The sequence below is a fragment of the Saccoglossus kowalevskii genome, chromosome 14 (assembly GCF_978046115.1).
Source record: "Saccoglossus kowalevskii chromosome 14, keSacKowa6.1, whole genome shotgun sequence".
Classification (NCBI taxonomy): domain Eukaryota; kingdom Metazoa; phylum Hemichordata; class Enteropneusta; family Harrimaniidae; genus Saccoglossus; species Saccoglossus kowalevskii.
In genome coordinates this window covers 3257170-3283751 of record NC_140654.1, presented here as the reverse complement: position 1 = coordinate 3283751, position 26582 = coordinate 3257170, and the positions used below count along the sequence as shown (strand labels likewise).

The following is a 26582-nucleotide window of genomic DNA, read 5'->3' as shown; positions in this document are numbered from 1 at the left end:
TCGATTGGTCTTTGATAATTTTACCAAAATATATCCAAAACCATCTACATTTTCATGAAGTTAAATTGTTTTGGACTGGCAGTTGCAAATTCCTGGCTAATGGCCTGATGGGAAATCAACGTGCCAGTAATCAACCACATGAAACAAACTAACAAGTTGGCCAACAAGACACATCTACTGTATTTGGATTGCACCTAGAGAAATCACTGGAAAAACACCAAGATTAGAACATCCAACAGGTGCAGCCAATGGAGCTGTTTTTCGGAAAAGCCATTCCAAGAGATTTTTGTTGAGGGCAGAAGATTTTTGCTATTTTTTGTAGGGGGCGGGAAATAAAAGTACCCCCAGTGGGCAGGGCAGATTTCTAAAAAAATGCATGAATAGGGAAAATTTTTTAGTGGGAAGGGTACTTACATAAAAAAATATCGCAGGGTGGGCAAAACAGCCTTTAGGGCAGGGTATAATAAAAAAATGCATTGGGGGAAATAACATCTGCTAAATGTGGGAAGTGTTTTTTTAATGAGGGGAGGGGAAATATTAATTTGTTCAACAGGAGGGCAAGTTGGCAGTAGGGGAGTTGGCAAAAAAATGTTTTCCAATGAGGGCAGGAGAAAGATGAATTTGGTCAGCAGGAGGGGAAGACAATTTTGTTCAGGTTTAGGGTAGCTTATGAACAGCTTTTAATTTCCCACTTTCCTTTATATTAATTAGCATACTTCAAAAGGCCAATAAAATAAATTTTGTCCCAAAGAATTGACTATTTCAATTTATTGCTTGTTGGCTGCACCTGATCCAAATACACACAGAATAAACCCACACACAAATTCATGTCAAGCGTATATTTAATCTACATAATTTTCACTACTATTTTTTGCTAAAGACAAAACATGATAAATTCTGATGTGAAAGTTTACAGGAAATCATTAATTTTCAATAAAATTTAATTTCATTATTTTGTTACTTTATGCATACTACATGTATGATATACAAATACGCACAGTTCATAGTGGTTAAGAATGACCTACAACATTGAGAAGCTGGTTTCACAATTTTTTTTAGAATGACCATGCCCCTAGTAAATTTTTGTGCTGCATACACGTACAATTTTGGCATGTCTTAGACACGCTAAATGTGAAACAGACTATAGTTTCATTTACTGTGCTATTATAATATTTATAATTACAAAATGCAATAAACACTCAGAAAAGTTGTTGGATCTTAACTTCATACCATACCATTTGCATAACATGCATACTATTTGCATAACATTATCTTATAATTACTTGATCATTTAAAATATGACATTTTCTTGAAGATGAAAACAAGTGTCATCATAACTACGCATGCGTACATGACGAATCCCACCGAAACATAATGTGCCTTATCAACCAATTTATAGATGGCCAGTCTGCATGTATATGATGCAGGATATGCAGTTGCATCATCTTAAATTTTAAAGGTGAATGTTCCAGCAAAGCACTCCTTGAATTATTTCATTAGAGCTATGTGTATGTGACAGTGCCCCCACAGTTCAGTTTATCAACAGCCAATTAGATTGCTTCTTTCATCAACGCGCTTGGCCAAGATATCAAAGCAAATATGGCAGCGCACAGTGAAAGCTTTGTTGGCTTTGATGTTGGGGCAATACTGCGACGATATCAAGACATCATACAACTCACAGATATTCAGACCAAAGCTATTCAAGCTATACTTAGTTCAGATTCTGATGTGTTCGTTCTTAGTCGCAATTGAAATGGTAAATCATTATGTTATTATGCTTTACCAGCCTTGCGACCATAGAGCCTGGTAATAGTGTTGTGGTTGTGGAGGGAGGAATGTTCGAACAACACCGTGCAGGCAGACGATGAGTTGCATATACTGGACGTATTTGCAGGCTTGTATCAGAAGACATACTAAATATGACAAGTCATCCCTTTCCGCCATATTGTGTTTGTATGAATGCACGCTATGTAGGTGACACAAGAAAATGTACACATGCGCAGCTATTACAATACTGTTCACTTGGAAACAAAAATATTTAAAATATTTAAAATGCACTGCAATATCCAAATAAATGTATAACTCAATATTCATTTTTAGCCTTATTTGTTAGTTCATATTTAAAAAAAAAATACTATCAGCACCGATAATATATAATATGGTTTATAATGAAGCAGATAACAGATGTAGTTTGTGTTTAATATTTTACATAAAACAATGATACTGATTGGTTGAATAGTGTGTTTATAAAGTTAGTGCATATCAGCTTCATACAGAAAAATACCTCATTTTCATGCAAAATTTTTAATGACTGTGTGTGTTTTTAACTTTTGTCAGTAACACAATAAGACACACTGTGGTGTTTGAATATTCTCCAAAAAAGTGATTTTTAAACTTGAGGGGTTATGAAATGACAGGCATTACAACTTAAATAGCGTGGTTAAACCACTGTTGAATACTAGGTAGCCATCTTGACATAATTATGCATATGCTTCGGTCATTGACCTTAAGGGTCATACCATCATTACAGAAAGTATTACTGATAAGTTACATAAGAATGTTTTACATCCGAAATATTACACACTGCAATTAGTAATTACATTAAAGAATGTTATACAGCTAATCTACAATTCATCTAAACAACTAGAAATAATAGTTTTATCATAGCATAATTAATTACTAAATAAAATTAATTAGAATTAAAATTCATTTAAAGGGATTGCCTATTAACGGTTAATGGATTCACTAATTAGAGAAAATATGTGCACGTAAATGTCCTTTATCAGTCTGAATTGGGGGAAGGCTACATTTCATTTCAATCATTAAATCATAGACCTTTCTAAGGTCTATGATTACAGTTTACGGATACGGGTTTTGGTTTGCTATAACAGCTGTTGGCGACACCGTGTCAACAAGAACAGGTTTGTTTGGTTCAAAACTGAGTTTAGAAGATACCAGCAATAAGAATTGGAGGTTCAGAGGATTTTAAATGACACCTCAAATACATGCTGCCTTATATTACATGGGTATTTATCTGTAAACCACCATAATGAGATATTGACGCTTTTTATGGTAGTCAGCATAATGTCAACAGTTTTATGTGCTTGCATGGACCAATCAGATTGCCTGAATTTCTATGACATACTATGGAGGTCTGGACAATTATTACACTGAGATGTCATAATATATAAAACGAATTATAATAATTCTGATGTCTGATAAAATCTTAGTTCAGTGGTTCTTGGTCATGGTAGAATAATTAGGAAAATTCCCTTTTAACAAATTCATATAATAATTTAAGGTCATTTTCTGACAATTTCTTATACAGAATGTCGTCAAAGTGGTGCAATATAAAATTCACTGAATATGTCGGTAGGTGCTCATAAAATCCGAGGCTGTAATATAAGCAAACAACAAATATAAGTAAATGACCTGATTGAGCTACGATTTTACTGTTGCCATTAGTTACCATTGCCCCGGATGGTAATGTAGTTGTTAATATCATCCCGAGCCTCATGATTTTTGACGTTATCACACATATGTGCCAAACCTTCTAGTGCATGTATTAAGGGCCACCCTCTGATACGAGACAGACCAAAATAGAACAACAGCAAGTTGCTTGTTGGACTGTCAGAATTATTCAGATTGCATACTTGGTCATGATTAAGCTCCAATTTATATGCTATAGCCTTCCAGTCTGTTATCCCACTTCGATCTACGTCAAGGTTTTCACATAACTTCCTCCAAAGTGCGGCAGATATCTGGTGGTCTAGTGGTTTCCATTTTGGATTAAGAGCTCGAAATATTTCTTCATTGCTCTTGGTAGTATAATCTTCGGCTTTCACAGTATGCTAATAATTGAACATATTCAAATGTCACAAATAACTATGTTTGTAATATACTATTATTTCTACTTTGATAGTTTCTGAAAAAGTCTGTGTTGCTTTTGTGATGGTAGGTGCTACCAGAACCTTTAAACTATATAACTACAATTGCCCATCCTCATTATGGTATATAATTGTTAATACTGTTTAACTGTTACAACATTACTCATCGCTTTATGTTGTTTTACAGTGTCAACATGAAATTCACAGTCGTGATGAAATTGTTATCTGAACATATTTTCAACTGTAGACTGAACTGCTTTACCATTTGGTAGCAAAGACTGCATCTTTCATTAGAAAATGATTTTTTATCAGAATCAGAATTTCCTGGAGTAATTGTTATCACTTACTGTATCAGCAGACCTTGAAACATCAAGTTCTATTTCTTTTTCATACTTGGAATTCTCTAAAGTTGCAGTCACTACACAGTAGAAGTCATCAGGCTTTTCACCAGGTTTGATATATTGGAATGTATAAGTCTCGTGTACTTCCTCACTGGAACTTATATCAGCTACTCTAATAATCTGAAAAGATTCAATCAGACTATACATTTCATATTCATGAGGCCATTCACCATGAGAGTTCAGGGAGAAAGTCATGTGAACTGATTGGAATAAAAGTATTTGAAGTTTATTAACCAAATATGGACAATATGTATAACATTTTTAAATTGTCTTATGTAAAACAAGGAAAAGGGAAAGCGGGGAGGAGAAATCAGAGGAGAGAATATCAAAGGAGGGAAAATAGGAGGAGAGTTAAATTAAACCAAACATGTCAAATCTCTATGGGAAATATAATTTACTATGCACACACTGGGAGTTTTATTGAAGAAAACAACCAGAAACTAACAGTTAAATTCACTACGTTCAATTACCCACCATAGACTCCGGTCAGTCAAAATGACTATTTTGAACTGTAGGCATTAATCAGCGATTCTGCCGGTGACGGAGAGATAGAATCCAGGTCAGGGGAAGCCCCATGACCTCAAGATTCTTTTACCCCTTACGTCACAAACCCATGTGACCGAGGCCACCTGGCAGCGCCACAGGTAGCCGTCCTTCTCTTAATTTCTCTCCGCCTCGAGTGGAGATGAAATCTAGCGAGCTCTGCTGGATCGCCTGCTTTTTTTTTTTCCCTGTCCGGATTTATAGCTTGGGTTGTTGCCGCTGCTCGGCATCCGACATGGTAGCTGGTAGGATAAGTTTTCCTTGTCATTTTTACCCTCATGTCGTTTTCCCCTTTGTGTGTAGTATTTTTCATAGCAAAGAAATCAAAATCCGGTGCCACTACGTAGTCACATGTTGATTTCATGGCAGCACCTTTTACAACTGTAATTCGTTTCCCTCATGCATGTCGTCTTTTATTTTTAATGTATTTAGCAATATATAGATGTAATGACAGCACCGTTTTCTTTCCGGTCTCCTCGTGTTTCGAGTCGACCGTGCAGTGGTTATATTCAGAATTTACCAGCATAGAACCCGCATCCGAGATACTTTGTCGTAGCTACGTGCGGGTTTCGGGGTTTTTGCATGAAAGCGTGTTTTTTGCACTGGAGTTCTGAGGCCTGAGATTTTCTTTCAGAGCTATCAAAATCGCTGAGACTGACCACGTCACAGCAAGGTCGCGCGTCCAGTAAACAAATCGATTAAAGTGAGTTGCGTGTTTTGCATGAGTGGAAAGTCCTCACGCTCGGCTACCGGTACTTCATGTACCGGGACGTCGAGTAACAGGCCCGACGGTGGAGGTACCGACATTTTTCTCGGTCTCTCCCGCTGATCGGAGGGCATCCTCACAGTCTGTTTTTTCCAGGCGGTGGTTTACCCGATTTTACCGGCTGCAGCGAGGCTGTGCCCCTGGAGGCTTTCCTCCTATGGGGCCCGTTGCGGGTCTCTTTGTGGACCCTTCCTTGCACGGCACTGGGTTTGCCTCCGAGTTGAGGGCTTTGGTCGAAGGACTGTCAAGGCAATTGCGTCCCTGGCAGGCCGGGTAGATCAGACGCAGTTGGAGCGAGCTGTCTCCACTGTGTCCCTTCGGTGGGCAAGCAGGAAGAGACACGAAAGCATGTTTGCATTCAAACACGTCTCTTCCGGGGAACCCCTGTTCCCAGTCACGGCTCTCCCACTATTTTGGGGGGTGGCCGAAGCTCAGGCTAATTGCACCGGTCCTTCTCTGGATCCGCAGGCACTGATTGCCAACGGGGTGCTGGCAGCCAAGTCTCCGATCTCGGGGCAGGGCTTTCAGGGCAGGGCACGCGTTGACCCCCCCCCACTTTCAGCCAGCTAGGGTTCGTCACGCGGTAACGGTACAACGGTAACGAATTAATCCTTGTGTCTGGTCCCCGCTGTGGGTTTTGACTCCTTTCTTACCGACCCACGGGCGTCCCCAGAGGGAACCAACCCTGTCATGAGACGCACAGTTGAACACGCTCCCTCTCACATATTTTAAGTTAAAGGAGACGCAGTTCGCTCGCGTTGGATACAGTCGGTACTCCGGGCGGTCCCTCAGAGTCTTCCATCTGTATGACTCGGTGAGCCACGCTTTTGGGGTGAGGCGGAGTATCATCGATCCCAGTGATACGATGTATATACCCCCACCCTTGATCCTAAAGCGACCACCTAAGCTTACTTCAACACTTATGGGATCACGGGCGTCGGGATCCAAAGCAACCCCGTCGGCACATCTCTCCCCTGTCTGTCTGAGTGCGGAGTGGGTCGCAGAGCACGCAAACGGTGTTGATGGGCGGCGTTGGTCAGCCGCGGAGGATGTAATGCTTAAGGCCCCCGGGTGGGGATAGCGTTAGGCAACACTTCCCACTGGACCAAACGCTACCCGGTCGGTGTGTTTCGGGATCAGACCCCATAGCGTGGGATGAGACCAAAACGCCCCCAACCGGATTCCAAGGCTCCTTCCCCAGACCCCGGTACCATGAATTTGGCAAACCGGGCAAAGGGGGATAGCCGCGTTCCATGGGTGTCTTTGCCAATTGAGGATGACCCATCTAGCCCTGAGGGCAGAGTTGCTTGAGCGCATTATTATGCATGCCCAGCACTCTGGTGTCCTTGGAGGCAGAACGCACCAGCCTCCTAGACCAGGCAACATTTTTACTGGTGGGCCATTGCACATCTACGTGCGACACCCCCTAGTGTTGCCTGGCTCGCTTGGCCAGGGCCACTACTGTGCTACGAGACGCGGCCTTAGACGCACGTGTTTTCGGCGACAAGCTGAGCCGGTGTACGTCCCCACCTCAGTGACGCAGACTGGACACCCTCCACCATCTTTGTTCAGGGAATGGTGGGTACAGTCTCGGAGCTTTGGAGTGCAATGAATCAGAGGGTTCAGATCGAATCCGCTAGCCAGTTGGTCCTGCCATGGGCATGCGGAGGGCACCCCAAGCACAGAAAACACAACGCCCTAGGGCGTTGTCCGCTAGCCAGAGTCAGCCAGGAGGCAAGCGCTTATACCCTTCCATGGGAGGGAAGGGTAGTGGCGCGCCCCCAGGGAGGTAAGAGCCAGGTGGTGGCTCCTCACCCTCTCTGGGCGGATGTCTACCCGGCAGCAGGGGAAGCATGTTTGACGCTCACCTCTGCAACCGGGGGGGGGGGGGGGGACAGGCACGTGTTCGGTGAGTGGCCAGGTCACAACTTAGTGACTACTTCAGGCCTTGGGGAACTCACCTCATGGGGGAAGGGAGCACCCCCCCTCGCAACTGCCGAACACATGGCCACACATCCTTGTCGTACACAGATTGCACCGGTGTAGTCCGGTTTGGAGACGGAGGGTGATCGATACCTGGACCTTTCCAGGTGGTGACATCCGTTTACGGCATACCGCTGAAATCTCCATTTCCCCCATCAGTGTCTCCCCTGTTGGGAACTGCCAGGGGACTCCCGCAAGGCGGAAGCAATCAGACAGGAAGTAGCAGTTTGCTGGGGAAAGACGCCATACACAGGGTACATCAGCCGGAACTAAGTCCAGGCTTCTACCCAAATGTGTTCCTAGTACCAATCTACAAGTGGCAGACGTCCAGTTTTGGACCTAGACAGACTGAATCAGTACGTGCCCCTCGATCGGTTCCACATGGAGACACCATTCAGGGTTCTTCTCTCCATCCACCGTTTTGATTGGCTAGCCCCGCTAGACTTAAGCGGGGCCTACCTGCACGTACTGATGCACCTAGCGAGTTGCCAAGTATTCGAACTTCGGTGCCCCCCCCCCGTTCGGGTTAGGCACAGCGCCCTACTTGTTCACCAGAGGGATGAAACAGGTAGTGCTGCTGCTTCACCAGATGTCGGTACACCTCAATCGGTACCCAGACTACTGGTTACCAACAACCCGGGCAAGTGGTAATAGCCAAATGCATCAGGCTAACACAGGATTTACTTCACCAGTTGGGCTCGTTAGTAAATCGACAAGTCCCACCTCGAGCCAACGCGCAGTTGGTGTCCCTGGGCATGAAGTTTTGACACAGAGGTAAGCTTGGCTTAGCTATTTCAAGCATATTGCTTAGCGCTAAGCAGCCTAGCCGAATGCCTAGTCAGCGTTCCCTCGGTGTCCCTCCGTGAACTAATGCGGATCATCAGAATGATGACCTCGGTTCGAAGGGTCGTTCCCCAGGCCGCACTACGCAGCCTTCCGGTATAACGCTTGTTATAACGCCGAGCTCTCCTATGGGAACTAGATAGGCGGGTTTCGATCTCGGACCAAGTGAAGGAAGCCCTGCCCTGGTGGTCGTTACTGACCAACCTCGGGCAGAAGGGCCCCCTTGGACCCGCTCGCCACAGGTATGACTCTGGTAACAGATGCCTCCCCCAGGGTTGGGTAGCGCATCTATTGGACGAACAAGCCCAAGAATATGGCTCCTGCATAGTTTTGGGACCACCATATCAACCGACTCGAACTGTGAGCAGTGTACTTAGCACTACCACGCTTTCTACCCGTAGTTCGAGACCACAGAGTCCTGCTCCGCACAGACACCGCAGCGGTGGTCTCCTTCAAGAAGGAGGGGGGACGCATTCCCCATCGTTGTCAGTCCTAGCGGAGCAAAATCCTCCTTTGGTGCCTGGAATACAATGTGGAGCTAACCGCACACCACCTTCCAGGGGTGAGGAACAGTCTGGCGACGCCCTTTCAGGGCGACTCCGTCTCCAGAACATGGAGTGGCTGATACCCCAGTGGGTAGCCTCCAGGCTGTTTCGGCTGTAGACGGTCGCACCCCGGAACACCAAGCTCCCGATGTACGTAACACTCCTGCTGACTCCAGGAGCCTGGGCCAGGGTCGCTTTGCTACCCCACAGACCCACTTAGTTGTGTACGCTTTTCCTCCCTTCCCGCTAGTCCACCGGGCACCGGAGAAGACTTCGACAGGTGCACACCTGCATATTATCATTGGTCGCACCCAACTGGCCAAACAGGGCCTAGTTTCCACTTCTGTCGGAAACGATAGTCGAAACACCAGCAGTGCTTCCGGACTTACCGGACATGCCGTCCCAACCAGACGGCGCACTACCACGAGCCCAGCGGGTATCACTTACCCGCATAGAGGCTCTCATTAGACCCGCACATACGAAAGCTTTATCTGAGCGGGCTGCCAACGTCCTAGCCAGGGCGAACAGGGATTCCACCAATGCAGCCTACTTTTCTAGGCTGCGAGCATACACTGGTTAGTGTAGCGGAAGGGAGATTGATCGATACCATCCCTCTATTGGCCAGGTAGCAGGCTCCTTCGTCCACCTGTTTGATGAAGTGCGTTTGTCCTACGCAGCGATCGTTGGCTACAGGTCGGCCTTGTGCCCCACCATTCAAACGTACGGGAACAAGACTAGCCGATTGTCCTATTTTTAGGAGACTATTTACTGCTTTCCAGACGCCAAGACCCCATACAAGGGAGCCGCCCAACTGGGACTCGTCGGCTGTATTGTCTGCTCTAAGCAGACTGCCTTTTGAGCCTCTCCAATCAGCACCACTCAATTTTTTGATGTGGAAAATAGTCTTCCTACTGGCCCTCACCTCAGGTAGGCGCCGGTCAAAGCTAGGCGCGCACTATCCTTTGCGGACGGTTGTGCCGCTTTCATGGGCGATCAAGTTGTACTAAGACACGAATCGGGTTCTCGCCAAGAACCAAATCCCAGGACACGATCCTCAACCGATTGTCATCCCCCGGCTGGCAAATATTGTCAGTCTGGAGGATCAGGAGGAATTGCTTCTCTGCCCGGTCCGAGCACTGAGTTGCTACGAGAACCGTACCAGGTTTTCTAGATGGGGAACCAAACACATGTTTTTTGCGTTACGGCCCTGACAAGTGGGATAAGCCGGTTTCCCCGACTTCCATCCCCAGGTGGATTACTGCGACTGTACTGGAGGTCTATAATACACTATCCTCCTCAACACAGACCTTGCAGAGACACCAAGTACAAGAACATGAGGTCCGTGTGATTGCTAACTCACTAGCGCTAGCGTCAGGTGCCCCCCCTCAAACACATTCTGAGGGCAGGCTTCTGGAGAACGCAGAACGTCTTCATCAACTACTACCTAGGAGACACCCAATCCATTGAGCAGGGTCTCTTCAGGTTAGGCCCCGTCGTAGCGGGTCAGGCCTTGTTTGCTGACCCAGCCCGAACGACTGCAGGGGCCTCTGTGCATAGGCGATACGTCAGTCTCTGCATTTTTGCGGGCAGATTGTCTGTTCCACTAGCACTTCCTGGAAGCTCCCAGGTTTCGCTTCTGTCGACCTATGCCCTCATGCGAACTGTTTCGGTCCTACTTCAAGCTTATCACCCCCGAGTTCGGCTTGGGTCTAGCTTTCTCGGGCACACCGAACCCTGTCACCACAGCAGCATTGGCTTCTTGCTTCTGGGACAGCACAGGCAAGATAAGACACCACCCTTCTTGGGTCTTAACTTAGGTTTTTGGGTTTGTTTTTCATCCCGGACTGGGGGAAAGTCTTTCATCATTCTCCTTTTTTTCTGTTTGCTCGGAAAAACCCGCCACCTATCGATTTCTGACTCTGCCTACAGTTCAAAATAGTCATTTTGACTGACCGAAGTCTATGGTGGGTAATTGAACGTAGTGAATTTAGGCGAGGGTTCTCCGAACCCGCCTATTCACATAGTTCATACCCACCATAGACTCTGGGTCCCCCCCAACCTCCCCACTCTTTCCGTCGCGTTGGTCTAAGTCCTCGAGGCGGAGAGAAAGGAACCAGAGTGAAGGACGGCTACCTGTGGCGCTGCCAGGTGGCCTCAGTCACGTGGGTTCGTGACGTAAGGGGTAAAAGAATCTTGAGGTCATGGGGCTTCCCCTGACCTGGATTCTATCTCTCCATCACCGGCAGAATCGCTGATTAATGCCTACAGTTCAAAATAGTCATTTTGACTGACCGGAGTCTATGGTGGGTATGAACTATGTGAATAGGCGGGTTCGGAGAACCCTCGCCTAAATTTGAACTACCTTTATTGAATTTCCTCCTCTTTGTTTCCATGTTTCATCAAGGTCCTTTATATCTATTCTAAGTTCAGTGTCATTTGCAGAAATATGCAGAGGACGACATTCAGTCCACGAAGAAGTTTGTGTCTGAAATAAAGTAAAAAAATAGACAATATTTAAATTTATTAGGTATTTGGTTAGATGTAGTTGACAAAAAGCACTATCGACATAGGATTTAATTTGACTGTACCTGATATAGATTTCTAAGAATATTTGGAAATCCTTACATACTTTCATACCAGGATGTTAAAGCACAAAGGTATGTCACTGGAATATAAAGCTGCTTTACTATGTTAACAAACCAAACACTCTACAATATAGAGAACACTAGTATATTCACCTGATTAACGTCATTCCAGGCTCCTATCTTGATTTTGAAGTTTGTATCCTTACAGAAGATGCCATTTAATCCAATTTTTATACGGCGTTCAGCGCTCTGATCCTCTCTCCCTTCCCCCTCAGTCAAATATGGTGTGAAATGATTGAGAAATAAAAAGACGTATCCACTGTTAACCAACACAGATCGTTCTGGTAAATTCTCCCACACACCACATGCTGCCCTTCTCAGTGAAGTAAACTTCCAAGATTCTTCTTTCACTGCTGAGTGTGGACATGCTAACAGGATATCTTTCTTGAAAGTTGCTTCATCTGGACCACAATTTACGACTGGAGTAAGGACGGATTTACCAGGATGAATTTCACCATATTTGTATTCACTGACATACATGTACACAGGTTGTTTCACTCCAGATTCAATAGAACCTGGCGGAATGTACATCACAACCTCTCCTGACGGAACTTCTAGATGGCCGCCTTGTTCATCAAATACACTGCCCACAAAGTTGTCCCGGATGAAGACATCGCCTATTTCGCAGCTATTTGCAAACTTATTGAACTCAGCGATGAGTTGTGTCTCAACACAATATGCACCAGGAATCTTAACAGAATAAAACATAAGCTTGTCAGATAAAAATATGCATTGCAAAAATGTAATTGGTAACATATTAGAACATAGATTCGTGCACATATCTATGCATATAACATGAAAAACGTGATTAACTGTTTTCTTTACCAGAGCAAGGTTAACTTTTGGCAGCTGATTAGTTATTTTTCTTATAACTTTAAACATGTCTTTAGCTGGTTTGTCCAGTGTCATCTTGTTCTGTGGTACGATTGCTCTTTGTTGCCAGCTGTCGTGGTGCAATACACCATTGCAGAATATACCAACGTAAGCCTTTCCAACTCTACGCGTATAATGGACAGCTTTGAAGACAAATCAAATTAGATATTAATCAGAACTGTTACTTATTTCATTAACAATACACATGTTCGTGCAATTACAATCACATCATCATTATTTTTATTATGTTATTATTATATAGATTCTCACCTGTTCTACATACATTTGAATATATGGTGTCTTTGCTGAAGATAAAAATAATAAAATTTGATGCACATATTTTCTCCATAATGTTAGGAGGAGGTTCAGATAGGTAGGTATACACAGTCCACACGATAGCATCCAACCTCCAGTGAAGTTTTGATTTGTGTAACTTCTTCCTTTGCTATATCAGATGCAACTATTACAGAATCATAACAATCTGTAATACAATATACAAATCAATGATAGGAAACAAATCTGTTTAATGAATAAATACAGTTGACCACCAGGTTATGAGTAAGCAATTATATAATTTAGTCATGCTGTGGCCATGTAATGAGAATTTGTTTAAACAAATTAAACTTCAGTCTTTCACAACTCCAAGAATATTTCTAAACTAGAAAGAAAACAAATGTACGACCATTGGAAGAATGAAAGACTGAAGGCAGTATATCACAGTATTTTGTGAGGCACATGGACGATATTCATGTAACTACTAACCTACATGTCTCTGATTTTCGGCCAGTTCCCCAGTTATTTGTAGTCGAGCACAATAGACTGAGTGTCGCAGTTCATCATTAGAAGAAGCACACAAAAGTTCAAGCGAACTCAGAAGAGTTGTGTCCCTCCTCAAAACATCAATGTTGTTTTCATTTAACGCCAGAGACCATGCTAGGGCGGTTGTATACCCGATTACACAATCTTTCAAATGTCTATTAGTATTACTGACAACCCTCATGGCAACATCAATTATGTCACCTAAACCAATTTGTTCAAAGCTCCATAATACACCAGGCTTGTTTTTGTCATGATTTGAGAATAGAAGTAGACACTTCAGCAATACATCAGGATAGGCTTCGTACATACACACTCTACGCAGTTTCCCATAAGTATACATTTCTAACATTTCAATAACAACAGATATGCATCTTCTACTGTCGAAGCTGTTGATGCATTCTTTGATGGATGTGTGGTAATTCAACTGCCCCATAGCAAGGCATGACAACAAATTAAGGTGTTTATGATCACACTGTACCATTTTCTTTAGTACATCGATGTACGGATGTCCTATTATCAGAGTTTCATTGCGAGGGTATTTGGCAGCAACTGCCAGAATCCCAAGCATGCATTCAAACACATTGATTAGCTTCCTCTAAAAAACGAAAAAAAAAAACATGTGTTGAAAGGCGTAGTGTTGCAAAAGGAACTATTGTTGGAAAAACACCACATTGTACGTGTCTAGTATTGTGTTGACGCAATGGTGTTGTATTTCACATGAACGCCCTGAGTTGTGTGGCCATCTTTTTTGTTCATGACATTTGCTCGAATTGGCTAGGATTTTTATGTGAACAAATGAATATGAGTAAGTCATACAATAAACATATGAGCTATTTTTTCACCATAAACCGTTATTGGACGATATAAAAACTGGAAACACCGTGCAGATTTATTATGTGTACTGTATTATAATATTGTCACTTACATCGTTCTCTCGGTAATGCTCAAGATAAATTTCCATTACTGCCACGAAATACGGGTTAAGAAGAACTTCTAAGCTGAACTCAAAATTATTATCACTGAAGCAAAATATGGCATCAAGTACCATTATCGTGTTTCCAATAGTTTGCGTCGAAAGTGAAACAAAGTTCAGTTTTGATATAAAATGTCTTGTTTCTTTGCAAATCTTATTTACCAAGGTAGGAATATCTTGCATCTCAAGAACTGCTGATTTAACATCATGGTTACTGCTCCCATTCATGATTGCAAGAATGTGTTTTAAGTTATGAGTATTAGTTATTGAATTTGTAATGTTGTTCGCTGTTACTTCGCTGTCATCAGGCCATTTGTGTCCTAACCCAATCCACATTCTTGCTAGCAGTTCCCACAATAGAGTAACTGTGACGGGCTCTTGAACTATTTCCCCGCTCAAATATGGAATCACATGTTTGTGAAAGTTGAATTCTAACAATCCCTTCACATTTAAATCCAATTTCGCTAATTCAATTACTGTGTTGACGACATCACCAAGAAAACTAATAAAAACAGAATTCTAAAAATAAACAAAAATCAGGATAAATATGAGAAATGTAACAAGGCCAAGGATGCAATTACAATCGAATTATATATATATTTAATTGAAACGATTTGTAAAAGTTAAGCTTAATATGTTGGTCAATAAATATCCATATTTTCAAAGACAAAATAGAAATTATGAAATAAATGACAGTTACGATTATCAATGTACAATCTTACCTTTGAAGTGTAGTTCTTCTTGTATTTCTCGTCACACAATAATCGATTTAGAAGTCGTATTATCTCATAGTCGGTATTCATGAACATTGCAGATAGACTCTGGCTATGACCAGCTAGAGTTGCAATGGAATACAGAAGCGGGGTCTTGTGTTTGACATTGAGTATCACTTCAGCTATGACGTCATTATAGATTAAAAATTCTAAATCCGATTTTATAAACAGCAGAGGATCTTGGGAAGCAATATAGTCCCCTAGCTTTTCGAGATTTAGACCTATCTGTTCAGGATAGGTACTCAAAAAACGCTGAATATATTTCAATGTTCTGAAACTGCCGGTTACATCACAGCTGTCAATGATTACAGGAAAAGTAATGCCTGGTTTTCCTCGTAAGGAAGGGTACAGTAAAACAAAAACTGATATTGCTGCATGCTTTGAATAGAGGGTACGATCACCATCTTGTTTAGCACACTTGTATAGCGATTGTAATACTTTATGGTCTACTAAGCAATCACCGTAGCCACACATAACAAAATCGAGTATGGATACCGTCATGTTATATGTTACATTACTCACTTCCTGTAATATAGATAATTGTCATGTTAGTATGCAGATTTTAAAGGGGGAAAAACAATAAAAAATAAAAATATACTTGTTTAATACAATATTGTACATTACCAAGCATCGTGATGAGAAATACTGATTTGAATTGCTATTATCAACAAATACAGCTTTGTTAAAAGGTTGTTTAATTCACTGCACTATATGAGGATAAAATCAGTGGGCCAGAGCGAACTAGCCGACACATTTACATTCTCCACTTTTACTAATGTTATGTATCAGTGTTTTATTATACGTAACAAGTTGACAACTCACACGATCCGCAATTATAATTGCTTGGCATAACATACCTTATTATCTGAGTTTGATCGGCAAACGGAACCCTTCATGAAGGCTTTTATAATATTTTCATACTTGTGTTTTTTCAGACACTCGATGACATCCTTACTGTATATCACACTCACTCCGAGAGACATTACCAACGTGTAAAATGAATTCCACTTGTCTTCATATATTGTAGGGATTACATTAAACGGCCCAACAATACCTGATAACTTTGAACATACACTGCGTACATAACCAGATGCAACGAGAAATGGCCCAAATACGTTATCAACATCTCTGAATTTCTGGATATACCTAACAGCAGTCACGGTTTCAGTGTTTTCTTGCGTGGCCGGAAAACAATCTGATTTGATATTTTTGTAGCCATTTTCTTTCGAATGAAATGCTAGCAAAAATATTGACTTAGTCCGCAAATAGGTATTTAACGATGAGGTAAATAACTGCCAGAAGATTTCTTCAAAGGCATAATCGAGCAGTGATACCATTGCTCTTCTGGAACTGTAGATTGTCTGTAGCAAGTTCAGTAGCTGATTAAACAAGTAGCAGACTCTCTGAAAATTACCCAAAACAAATACAACTAGTAAGTTAAGCAACAATAAAAGATCATACATATACAACGTGTTAAATAATGTTGATATGATTCAATAATGTTACAATGTGATTGTTATTACCTGTGATTTGTTTGGTAACAAATCCTGTCTTGACAGAAGATCAAACAACGTTTTAACGATACCATGTTTGCATAACGAATATATGAATTCCTCATTGCCATTAGCAGTCATAGTGAGGCGGTTGAGTGTTGATCTGATATAATCCCACTCATCTGTGTGTTCGTCTGTCATCATAACATCCACAAATGTTCTCTTTTCGACACTGGAATTACATGTACATTGATTGACGAGTGTGTATAAAACTGTCTATTAAAATGTATTGTATTTGATACTAGTTCAGAATAAATATATTAGGTAATTATACAACTGATTGATTTAACATACATAATATACACTTATACAGGGATAATGCGTTGACGGGGACGTTTTAAAATATTTGGTAATTTAATATTTTCGACATTTGCTTGCTAACAGGGTCGATGATTCGAAGGGATTAAAGAATTAACCATTACGTGCCTATATATAATATATCGAGCAAGGAATGGTATGAATACAGAAAGATTTTGAGTACTATTAATTTTCGCCAGTACTACTCTAACAAATCGGAAACTATGTCTGTCGTGTAAATGGCAGTTAATTGTCTTTGATTATGTAACATGTAATAAAAAAAATGCTCACCATTGCATAAGCGACTTCGTTAGTCGACTAGCTTGTAAATAAAAAGATGTAAAGTCTGCAGTTTGACCCAATAAACCTGTTGATAGCTCATCAATGATTTTGCCTGGTTCAGCTATACCAGGTTTTATTAATTCAGCTGTTCTGGACACATTCTCAGCTGTTGAACTACAATACTTGTCAGTGATTCGTTTCAATGTATCATGACTGCCAATGAATTCGTGTTGCAAGAGTGGTGAAAAATTGGTGATGAAAAGTACCTGGAGGGCATATTCCACTATTTGGGCGTACACCTGTGGTAACAAACAAATTCAGTCAACGAATACATTAGTAAATAGGCGTATGATTTGGTTTTACACTCTAAATAGACCATAGACTATTTTTTTGTTATTTCGAAGCTTAATAATGTAGTATAGACATTTAATGATGTTCGATTTTCTTGGAGTAGGGTATCTCAACGCCATATTCCTTTTTTAAAGATAGGGATTTGACACTGATGTACAAAACAAATCATTCGATTTTGCGACAGACGTTCGATTCTCGCCTTCGCGTGTTGTGAGAGATCGTATCATGTTAGATTATGACAACCATATTGCAATTGATATGAAATACACATAAAACAAGCTCTTATTGTATAATTTGCAGCCACCAGATTTGAGATCTCAATGTATATTTGTTACTTGATACTGTGACTAGGATCAGGATTGATTGATTAGAATCCTTATTAAATCAAATTTCTAATAAATAAAGATGTAAAAACTTACTTCTTTTTCCTGGTGTTTTGAAAAAACATACTGACTACTCAACAAAGCCTCCGTTTCTTTTAAGAATCCATTATCACGAATCTGTTTCATGAATTTGACACTGATACCCATATTACGGACTAATTCAGCGATCAGTAGATAGATATCAAACAATAAGCTCCATTGCGTAGCAGTCATCTCAGGTGCCTGCCTGAGTGTTTGTTCCACCTCTGTAGCTAACAACTTGGGAATTTCTGCTTCAGCCAAATGCACTGAAATTTCTCTGACCAAATCAATTTGTTCAGATTTAAAAGCCAAAATATTATACAGAAATTCTGAAGCATTTTTTGTGCTCTTGTAATCAGATATAATATTATTCAATTTGTTTGTGAAAAAATCATTTTCAAAGGCCTTTCCTAAATCGGGACCCTCTTCACTCGTCTCTCTGAATGGTGCAGCGTGGATATCAGCAAATATGTTTTTGTGGGTCTTCTGATATGTATCTGCATAGAAAACACACACATATACAGACATGGAAGTAGCAATTATAATAGTGATATTTCATTCGTAAGTTCTGTAATAATTTATAATAATTATAATCTTAATCTTACCCTTACCAGAATATTTATTTTTTAGTCCTAAAAGTTGTTCTACACCATCTGATAAAGACCCTAAAGATGAAAATCCTAGGAGCAAAACAAATTACAAAAGATAATCAGAGAAATAAATTAGTCATGGTAAACTAGTTTTGGAGAAGTCGCTTTGACTACACAGCAAGACTTTTGTTTGGACAGAAAGCACCAGTAACTAAATAAATGACCAGTTGTATTCTGCCATTCACATCTTTGTGAACACAATACAACATATAACTGCAACAACAATGCTTTGCCTGTAGGCCATTGAATCATGCTGCTATATGATATATTAATGGTTACTGGGAACAAATCGTTTTGTTAAACAAAGGCATATTTACAATAAATTTATAATCCATAATAAACCTGACAAAAACCATTCTATGGTACCACATAGGAATCCCTGTCATTTAAATACAAAGTAATGGTAAAATGTTACAAAGGCTAATTGTAATTTAATCAATTTATGGTAAGTACATTGTACAATATGGCAACATTGTAGATACGTATTACAGTATATGAACAATTAGAAAGCAATTCTATATGTAGTCAAACATTTTACACACACATGATTATGCTAGTTAACTGCACTCACGCGAAGCAGTGCACAAGTAAGGCCATATGTATGTATGATTGTATGTTTGCGTCATTACAACAGGGACCTCAAACATACCACAAATTGTCCGCATGTCAACCACAGTCCACGACATTTTAGAAACAAATACCAAAGTCAAATCATGTTTTATGTTAGTTTGTATGTAATAATAGGACGTGGGAAAAATAGCCAGTGACTTCATAATTGACATAAATGTGATTTACAAGACCTTGCTACATTTCGAGTTCAAATATAGTTTGACCAGTTCACTCATCGTACACACTTATGTCATAGCATACTGGAGCAGGGTTTTCCTTAATTAGTGTTTTTTCATTTGTAAATAGAATATTGATTTGTATTGCAATGTAGTGAAATGTGTACGTCAGTAGATAAATTCAAGTCTTTTACATAATGATTTAAAATTAAATTTATAAAATAAAAATGATAAATAAGTTGTCAAAATAATGAATTTATTTTCGTGGGCATCATGCACCGTAGGTATAGACGTTAGGTCAATAAAATAACGTGCGGCCCTCAAACTGAACCCTCTCATACCATTGTGATGCATGACATGTAGTCAGTGACACTTCACTATTTTTACACTAGACTCAATCTGATTAAAATCTGATGTAGTGTACGGGCTTTAATTATTTTGGCTATAAACTTATTTTAATTTTATTTTTATTACTTTTGTTATTAATGCCCTTTTATTTTATTATTTTACTTTGATTTTGATTTTTTTTTAATTCCGCCCTACCTACATCTGATCCGACGCCTATGCAAGTCCCGTTCAAATCTCACGTAAGTAACAGCCAATCACAGTCCCCCTTTTATACAGGCTGTCGGTTGCTTACTTTTCAGTGTAGCGACACTCTACGGGCAATCTTTCTGTACATTATATTGCGCCCACTTGGATGAACCATTAATAGAAAATTGCTAGTATATTTTTATTTGCAAAAGAAATTCCACAGCATTTTACAATTTTTGTCATTACATTGAATATTTTTTTCACTTCCAACAAATGTGTGCACTTCCAGATACATCTTCGCCAGTCAAGGTTCGTTCAGTCAGTCATCGCTTCAATTTTACATCACTGAGCATAATTATCTAGAATGGAAGCAAAAAAATAAGTAAACAGCTATAGTAAACAATGCAAACTGATTTTAAATTGTATAACGGTCACCGCCCCACGGCATCGACGCAAAAAATTGGAGCAAAAAAATATTTCCTGATCAATTGCGATGTGTTCCAATAAAAAATATTTTATTCCAGTCCAAATCAGCTCAATTAACTTAATAAAGAGTTATTGTATAATGTACAAAATGTTGATACAATTTGATGAATATTTACAGCTACGGCTTCAATACCGTAGACGATGTTGGCCCCATCGTCAACAAAACATCACCCGTCTCCAGGGCAGGCGACTGGAAAAAGACACTCGTGTTCGGTCGAAACGGTGGAAACAAAATCGTCACTCCCAGAACAACTATGCAAAATAACGATCTAAAGTCGAACCATTCGAGCCACAATATTAACATAAAAATCACTTTCGTTGCATTTGACAATGACTTAAATAAACTTACCGAAAAACCGTGTTATTCTCGGTCGCTAACGTCGGTATAATCCGCCATTTTATTTGAGTGTGTTTGCCACCCGACTCCGCCCGGTGACATCATGATGTGCGCTATAGAAGGAGGTCTGTGATTCGTTGACTAAAATCGTCGATAGTGGGTCTCGTTGAAATCTCGTTACATAGGCATCGGGTCGGATGTAGGTAGGGCGGAATTAAAAAAATCACAAAATCAAAATCAAAGTAAAATAATAAAATAAAAGGGCATTAATAACAAAAGTAATAAAAAATAAAATTAAAATAAGTTTATAGGCAAAATAATTAAAACCCGTACACTACATCAGATTTTAATCAGATTGCACTAGCCTTTGTTTTTGTCATAATCAAATAACCAACCTAGGTTGATGACAAATGTCGAGACAAAATTATGGACGGTTAGGAACATAGAACCATAACAAGCATTAATAATATTGTCAGACAGACGGGTATTTATTGGTCATTGATGCCCCAGTACATATAATGATGAATGGTCGTAACAAAGCCATTCAACTGACTCAACATCAACAACCAGACGTATTTTCTTTGTTTGTATTTGGCAAAATGCGGCGGTTGTCATCCTTAAAAGTGTCAAATGCGTAAGGCTGAGGAATGCGTCAATGGGTGATAACTTGCATCTTTGGAGAATTCTGTTTAAAAATGTTTTAAGGAATTGCAATTTAATATTCAAATTAAACTAGTGTGTAAAGGTTATAAGAACCAAAATCTAAAATTCGTCTGGGTTGTCAATTAATTATATTAGTTATTGGATGCTTTCCTTGTGCATTAACAATGTATCACCTATAATATCCTCAGCTATTTATGTACACGACTAGACACGACATTGTGGTTTTGTTATTTTCGGTTTTGTTATCTGTTTGTGTTGGAGAGGATTGGCATTATTTAAGAACAGCCAATTGTCGAACTGTTGTAAGAAACAATGTATTTAGTATTCAAGAGATTACCTAAAATATCTGAATGAGCAGAAACAAAGTAAACCTTTCATGTTACATATTACTATTGTATGAACACACCTGGTTAAGACTCCCAAGTATATAAAGTGAATGAAAGTCAAAGGGGTCAGTGAGATCAACCATCTCTATGGTGATAAACTCGCGCAATGCTGTTCAACTAACTCGTCTGTAACAATCATATTTGATCAATGTATTTTCATTTTTTATGGACTGTGGCCAGTAAGCTCTACAGAAAAGGTATATTGAAAAGCTGACGCGGAATTACGTGGAATCACGCAAGTATGTTATTGGATGTGTCACGTGATAGCTACAGTTGCTGTTGTTCAATACACACAGGGATTGTATATTGCCATGCTGGTACAATGTATACAAAAGTCCATTAGATCTACTATTAATTCGCAGTAAATACAAATACAACAAGGTTGAGGCAAGACCGCAATATGTAACTGTATATATTATATCGAAATTGCCTCGGTTTGTAGCAATGCTACATGGTGGTATAACTCATACGCTAAAAGAGGCAAAGTTAAGTATATATAATATATTACAGAAGTGTGTAGAGCTCGAACTCCACAGAGACAATGTAAACAATTTCTTCAATGCCTCACCTGACTGCATTGATGCCATTACATTCTCATGCCTGGATATTGATTCTCAATTTTTGCAATTCACATAATAATCCTCGACTAAATGTTATATCAGCTATTTAACTGTTCATGCATAATTATAATATAATTTGTGTTTTTTCTTTAACAATAAAATGTAATTTAAAATAACAATTAATAACATCTATACCAATCAATCAATCAATCAATATATCTATTGCTCTGTTACAATCACAGATTGTACTGTGATTTTCGTAAAATGTGGCTAAGTTTATTTTTTGTGGAATATTAAAAGGATTAATAGGTTATTTTTTCTCATAGGGTCTCTTCAAAATATGCGTTTATTAATATATTTATTTAAACTTGACATAGATCGGAAGTATATGAGTACACAAAATTAATTATATATTTGCAATGCCATTTTCTTTTATACAAATTTGCATTTAGCAATTCAGTGGCATTCAAAATATTATCGTTTTGTGTATGAACTAATGGCTAGTTCATGGTGGTTTTTTATCACATAGGATTACGTCACGCAAATGCCATAAATTGAGAACGCGAACCTTACTAGTATCAGCTGCTAGTCTTCGCTACTATGTGTTAGTCTGGCCATGGATGTACCATGGTCTGGCTGTCTGTTGGCGAACAGCTTGGATTGCCCTTATAATGTCTGTGTGTCATTTTCACGTATTAATTTTTCTGTTATTTTTTTGACGGGCAGATTTCATTCAAACTTGGCAGGCACACCTTCACTTTAGTTCGGCGATAAAATCGCTCAACAACTGATTTTTAAAAATCTTTGCGCCAAATGAATCTCCTCCTACAAATCTTTGAGTAAAAACCTCGGATATATCTCATTCTATTCACTCGGCTTGAGTATGGTCCCAAAGTTGTTATGTTTTATATATATCTTTTCAATGCCCAGAAATGTCATCTTGACGTTGGGTAACGTTCGCAAGGAACGGCTTATTAACTTTTCTGTGATTTTCTTGGTCAAACTTGGCAGGCAGGTCACACCTGCTGCGCTCTCGGAAGGTAATTTTTTTTTTTTTAGTTTCGCGCAAAATGTATTCTTGTACAAATTTTTGAGTCAAAATCTCGAGAATATCTCATATGCCTAAAGTGAATATTTTGTTTTTTGTGTTGACACCAGTGCTTTTACTGGATTGCATTAAATGTTTGGTAAATTTCTGCGAATATTATCATTTCAAATTATGGGCCAACACGGGCAGATAATAATATCACATGTTAGAACGTGTTTGCCGAAGGTATGCCATGCAATTTACCTCATCGGTTCGTTTCAACATAGCAATTACTGTCACAAAAGCAAAATATACGCCGGGAACTCAACCTGCTGGGCAAAATAAAACTCACCAATTATGAATGAATTTGACAAAATAATGTCTCACCTGCCATATTTAGTATTCTTACGTTAATAAAGTGATTCCTTGGACGCAGTTAACATAGTTTGAATATATTTAAAGAATAAAGCTCTAACAAAATGGCGGTACAGACAGCTTCACTGTTGCATTAGAAGGCAAAAGGAGTCATTCGGATCAACCATCTCTATGGTGATAACCTCTCGCAATGCTGTTCAACTAACTCGTCCGACTAACACGACAGTATTTGATAAATGAATTCTCATTCTTTAGGGTGTGCGAACAGTAACCTTTACAAACGAGATGAGATGAATTACTTGGAACTACGCGAGTATGTTATTGACAGAATGTGTAACGTGATAGCTATCTTTTGTATATGAACTATTGTCTTGTAGATGGTGGTCTTTTACCATGAGGGATTACGTGACGAAATTTACACAAGTCGTGGACAAAGAACGTAGTGTATGTTAACATGGCTCATCTTACACAATTCAAAATTTGCTCATTTAGAAAGCCACAGCTAGTCTGCGCTATTCTGTTTGTCCGTGCGTCTGTCTGTCCACCCGTCGTCTGTGTGTCAGCGTATCGCACTTGCACTCTAGTGAAACAATCTAAAAAAATCACGCCCATCGTACATGGCAACAGCTAAATACACTCTTCTATAAATTTTGAAAATCTCCTACATATTCCATTCCATTCTGCTTCAATGTGGTAAAGTTACTACTTTGGTTTGCTTTTTTCGTTGCCAAGAAATTAGTCTTAACTTAGTTTTAACTTTCTTGTGATTTGGGGGGGAGGGTTATAATTCTGCATAAACTTGATGGACAGATCACACATGCAGTCAAATGGCAAAAATGGACAAACATAACTTACCATTGACATTGCAACGCCAAAAACCTGAAATTGTGGCCATGACTTATAATTAAATAACTATTTGAGAACAAGATTCAGGCATATTTTATTCTACTCTGAGTGTTTGCCCAAACATACTATATTGTTTTTGAATCAAGGCCAATCCTTCTATTACGTCAACAGTATGCATTATTACAGTATTACAAAATATTTCAACAATTAGTTCATCAAGCGTTCAAATGTACATGTCTATAAATCATTCACATTTACTGAATCTTGGAGTTTATTGATTCAGAAGTCCATCAATTATTCAAGTCTAACAAGCAAGTTCATACATTGATTTCCTGAAGTTGGGTCAACATAAGTATTTTCGGGCCTCGCAAAAAGCGTTTCTCTTTGATCCGACTTTGTTCATACTCCACGGTCAGACCTGCACTCTAGGAAGGTGAAATTTTATTTTTTGACTTAGCTTCGCACAAAATGTATTCTTGTACAAATCCTTGAGTCAAAGTCTCGGAAATATCTCATTCTAATTTTCGTGAGTGTGTGCCTAAAGTGACTGTTTTGTTTTTGTGTTGACGCCAGTGTTTTTACTGGTTTGACACGCGCAAAACGCACATTCCGAGTTAGCTTAAATCATTATTTACACTTGACTTTATTGGTTAAAACACAGATGTGGCGGCACGAAATTGTGCATCGATGGGCGAGATCTGCTCACCAACCTCGCGCAAAAGGCACGGACCTTACTATCGGGGTCCGGGGCATTCTCCCTCCTAAAATTTTGAAATCCAGACCCTCTGAAATGCTATTTCCTGCAGTTTGAAGGGCAAATTTTGCTGCCACAAAGGGTTCCAGCTTGATCTTGGAGGGGCGACGCCTCGCAACATTTTTTCGCGGCGACCGCTCCCTTACTGTCACAAAAGTAAAATATACGTCGGGAATTCAACCTGCTGTGCAAAATAAAACTCACCAATTATGAATGAATTTGACAAAATAATGTCTCACCTGCCATCTTTAGTATCCTTATGTTAATAAAGTGATTCCTTGGACGCAGTTAACATAGTTTGAATATATTTAAAGAATAAAGCTCGACCATAATGGCGGTACACACAGATTCACTGTTGCAACATAGACGGATGTCACGTGATGCCCATATATGGGCTACGTTGGAGTAGCGTTTTCCAGGAATATATATGTCATTTCCAGGAATATATATGTCATACAGAATTTCCAAAATCATTTGAATAATAATAATGTTCTCGGTAAAAGTGAGTATATTCAGTGTTCTCACTCAAATTGGTTGAAGCACTGCACTGTCAATATCCACGCAGTCACCTAATGTCTGTGTGGGTACACGCTGACGTAATGGCCATACTTCCCTTTGACAGATACGTGTCATACAAGCAGCTCCTTTTATGAACTTGCTTCATAGACTTGAAAGAATGCTTATTTTATTATTACTAAGTTATTCGTAAATTTGGTTTAATGACACAGTGGAAGCACTGACCTTAACTCAAAAAGCAGATATGTCCAACATTTTTACTACAAGATTTGTAGGAGGGGAAACATTTCGCGAAAAGTAGGAATACCTAATTGGTGGCGCTGCTGATCCGCTGCCACTTGCATTTTTGCCTCGTCTTTTGAGTTTTTATAACGTCTGCTACCAGTTTTTAACAGAGTTTTTTTGTAACTTATAGTGACAGTGTTAGTGACATTAGGATTTTACTAGTTAGTGTTTCTCATTAGATTTTTGTGAAAATCGTGATTGGTATCTGCAATGACTGCTGCTGGTATTAGCTCATTGAGCCGGCCTATTATACACTCTCCCCCCGTACGTCAAACCACCCGGGATTGCAAGCAGCTCGGAAGATCAAGTTTTTTACCCACCCTCGCTGCACCAAAGGAGGAATTAGGCATACAAAATCACATTGACCGTCATCTTAAACTACCATTAGGTTCGTATTTTAACATTGATAACCTTGCGTCTTTTTAGTACCCATTCGAAGA

General features: G+C 39.8%; 1 protein-coding gene and 1 long non-coding RNA gene across 2 annotated transcripts; both read right to left on the bottom strand.

Annotated features, from left to right (window-relative positions):
* Positions 1 to 824: 824 nt before the first annotated feature.
* LOC144342925 (uncharacterized) lies at positions 825 to 25698 on the bottom strand. The gene is made up of 16 exons (XM_078005788.2): positions 25581 to 25698; positions 18550 to 18618; positions 17954 to 18435; positions 17193 to 17482; positions 16575 to 16776; positions 15909 to 16454; positions 15001 to 15576; positions 14231 to 14797; positions 13249 to 13900; positions 12894 to 12967; positions 12757 to 12865; positions 12439 to 12629; positions 11707 to 12303; positions 11331 to 11453; positions 4235 to 4408; positions 825 to 3851 (listed from the first exon to the last, which is right to left on the bottom strand). Exons 1-16 carry the CDS (start codon positions 25585 to 25587, stop codon positions 3462 to 3464), a joined length of 5049 nt encoding a protein of 1682 aa, XP_077861914.2. The 5' UTR covers positions 25588 to 25698; the 3' UTR covers positions 825 to 3461.
* On the bottom strand, positions 20087 to 21130 carry LOC146734373 (uncharacterized). The gene is made up of 2 exons (XR_014931583.1): positions 20743 to 21130; positions 20087 to 20266 (listed from the first exon to the last, which is right to left on the bottom strand). It is a non-coding gene; the product is annotated as an uncharacterized LOC146734373 (long non-coding RNA).
* Positions 25699 to 26582: the final 884 nt, after the last annotated feature.

What these genes read in the sequence shown, in the direction of transcription:
- LOC144342925 (XM_078005788.2), bottom strand. An exon ending in CGAAAATCAGAGACATGTAG is followed by an intron (nt 12,968 to 13,248) that starts GTTAGTAGTTAC and finishes ATTGTATTACAG; the next exon opens with ATTGTTATGATTCTGTAATA. An exon ending in CAAAAGTTAACCTTGCTCTG is followed by an intron (nt 12,304 to 12,438) that starts GTAAAGAAAACA and finishes TATTCTGTTAAG; the next exon opens with ATTCCTGGTGCATATTGTGT.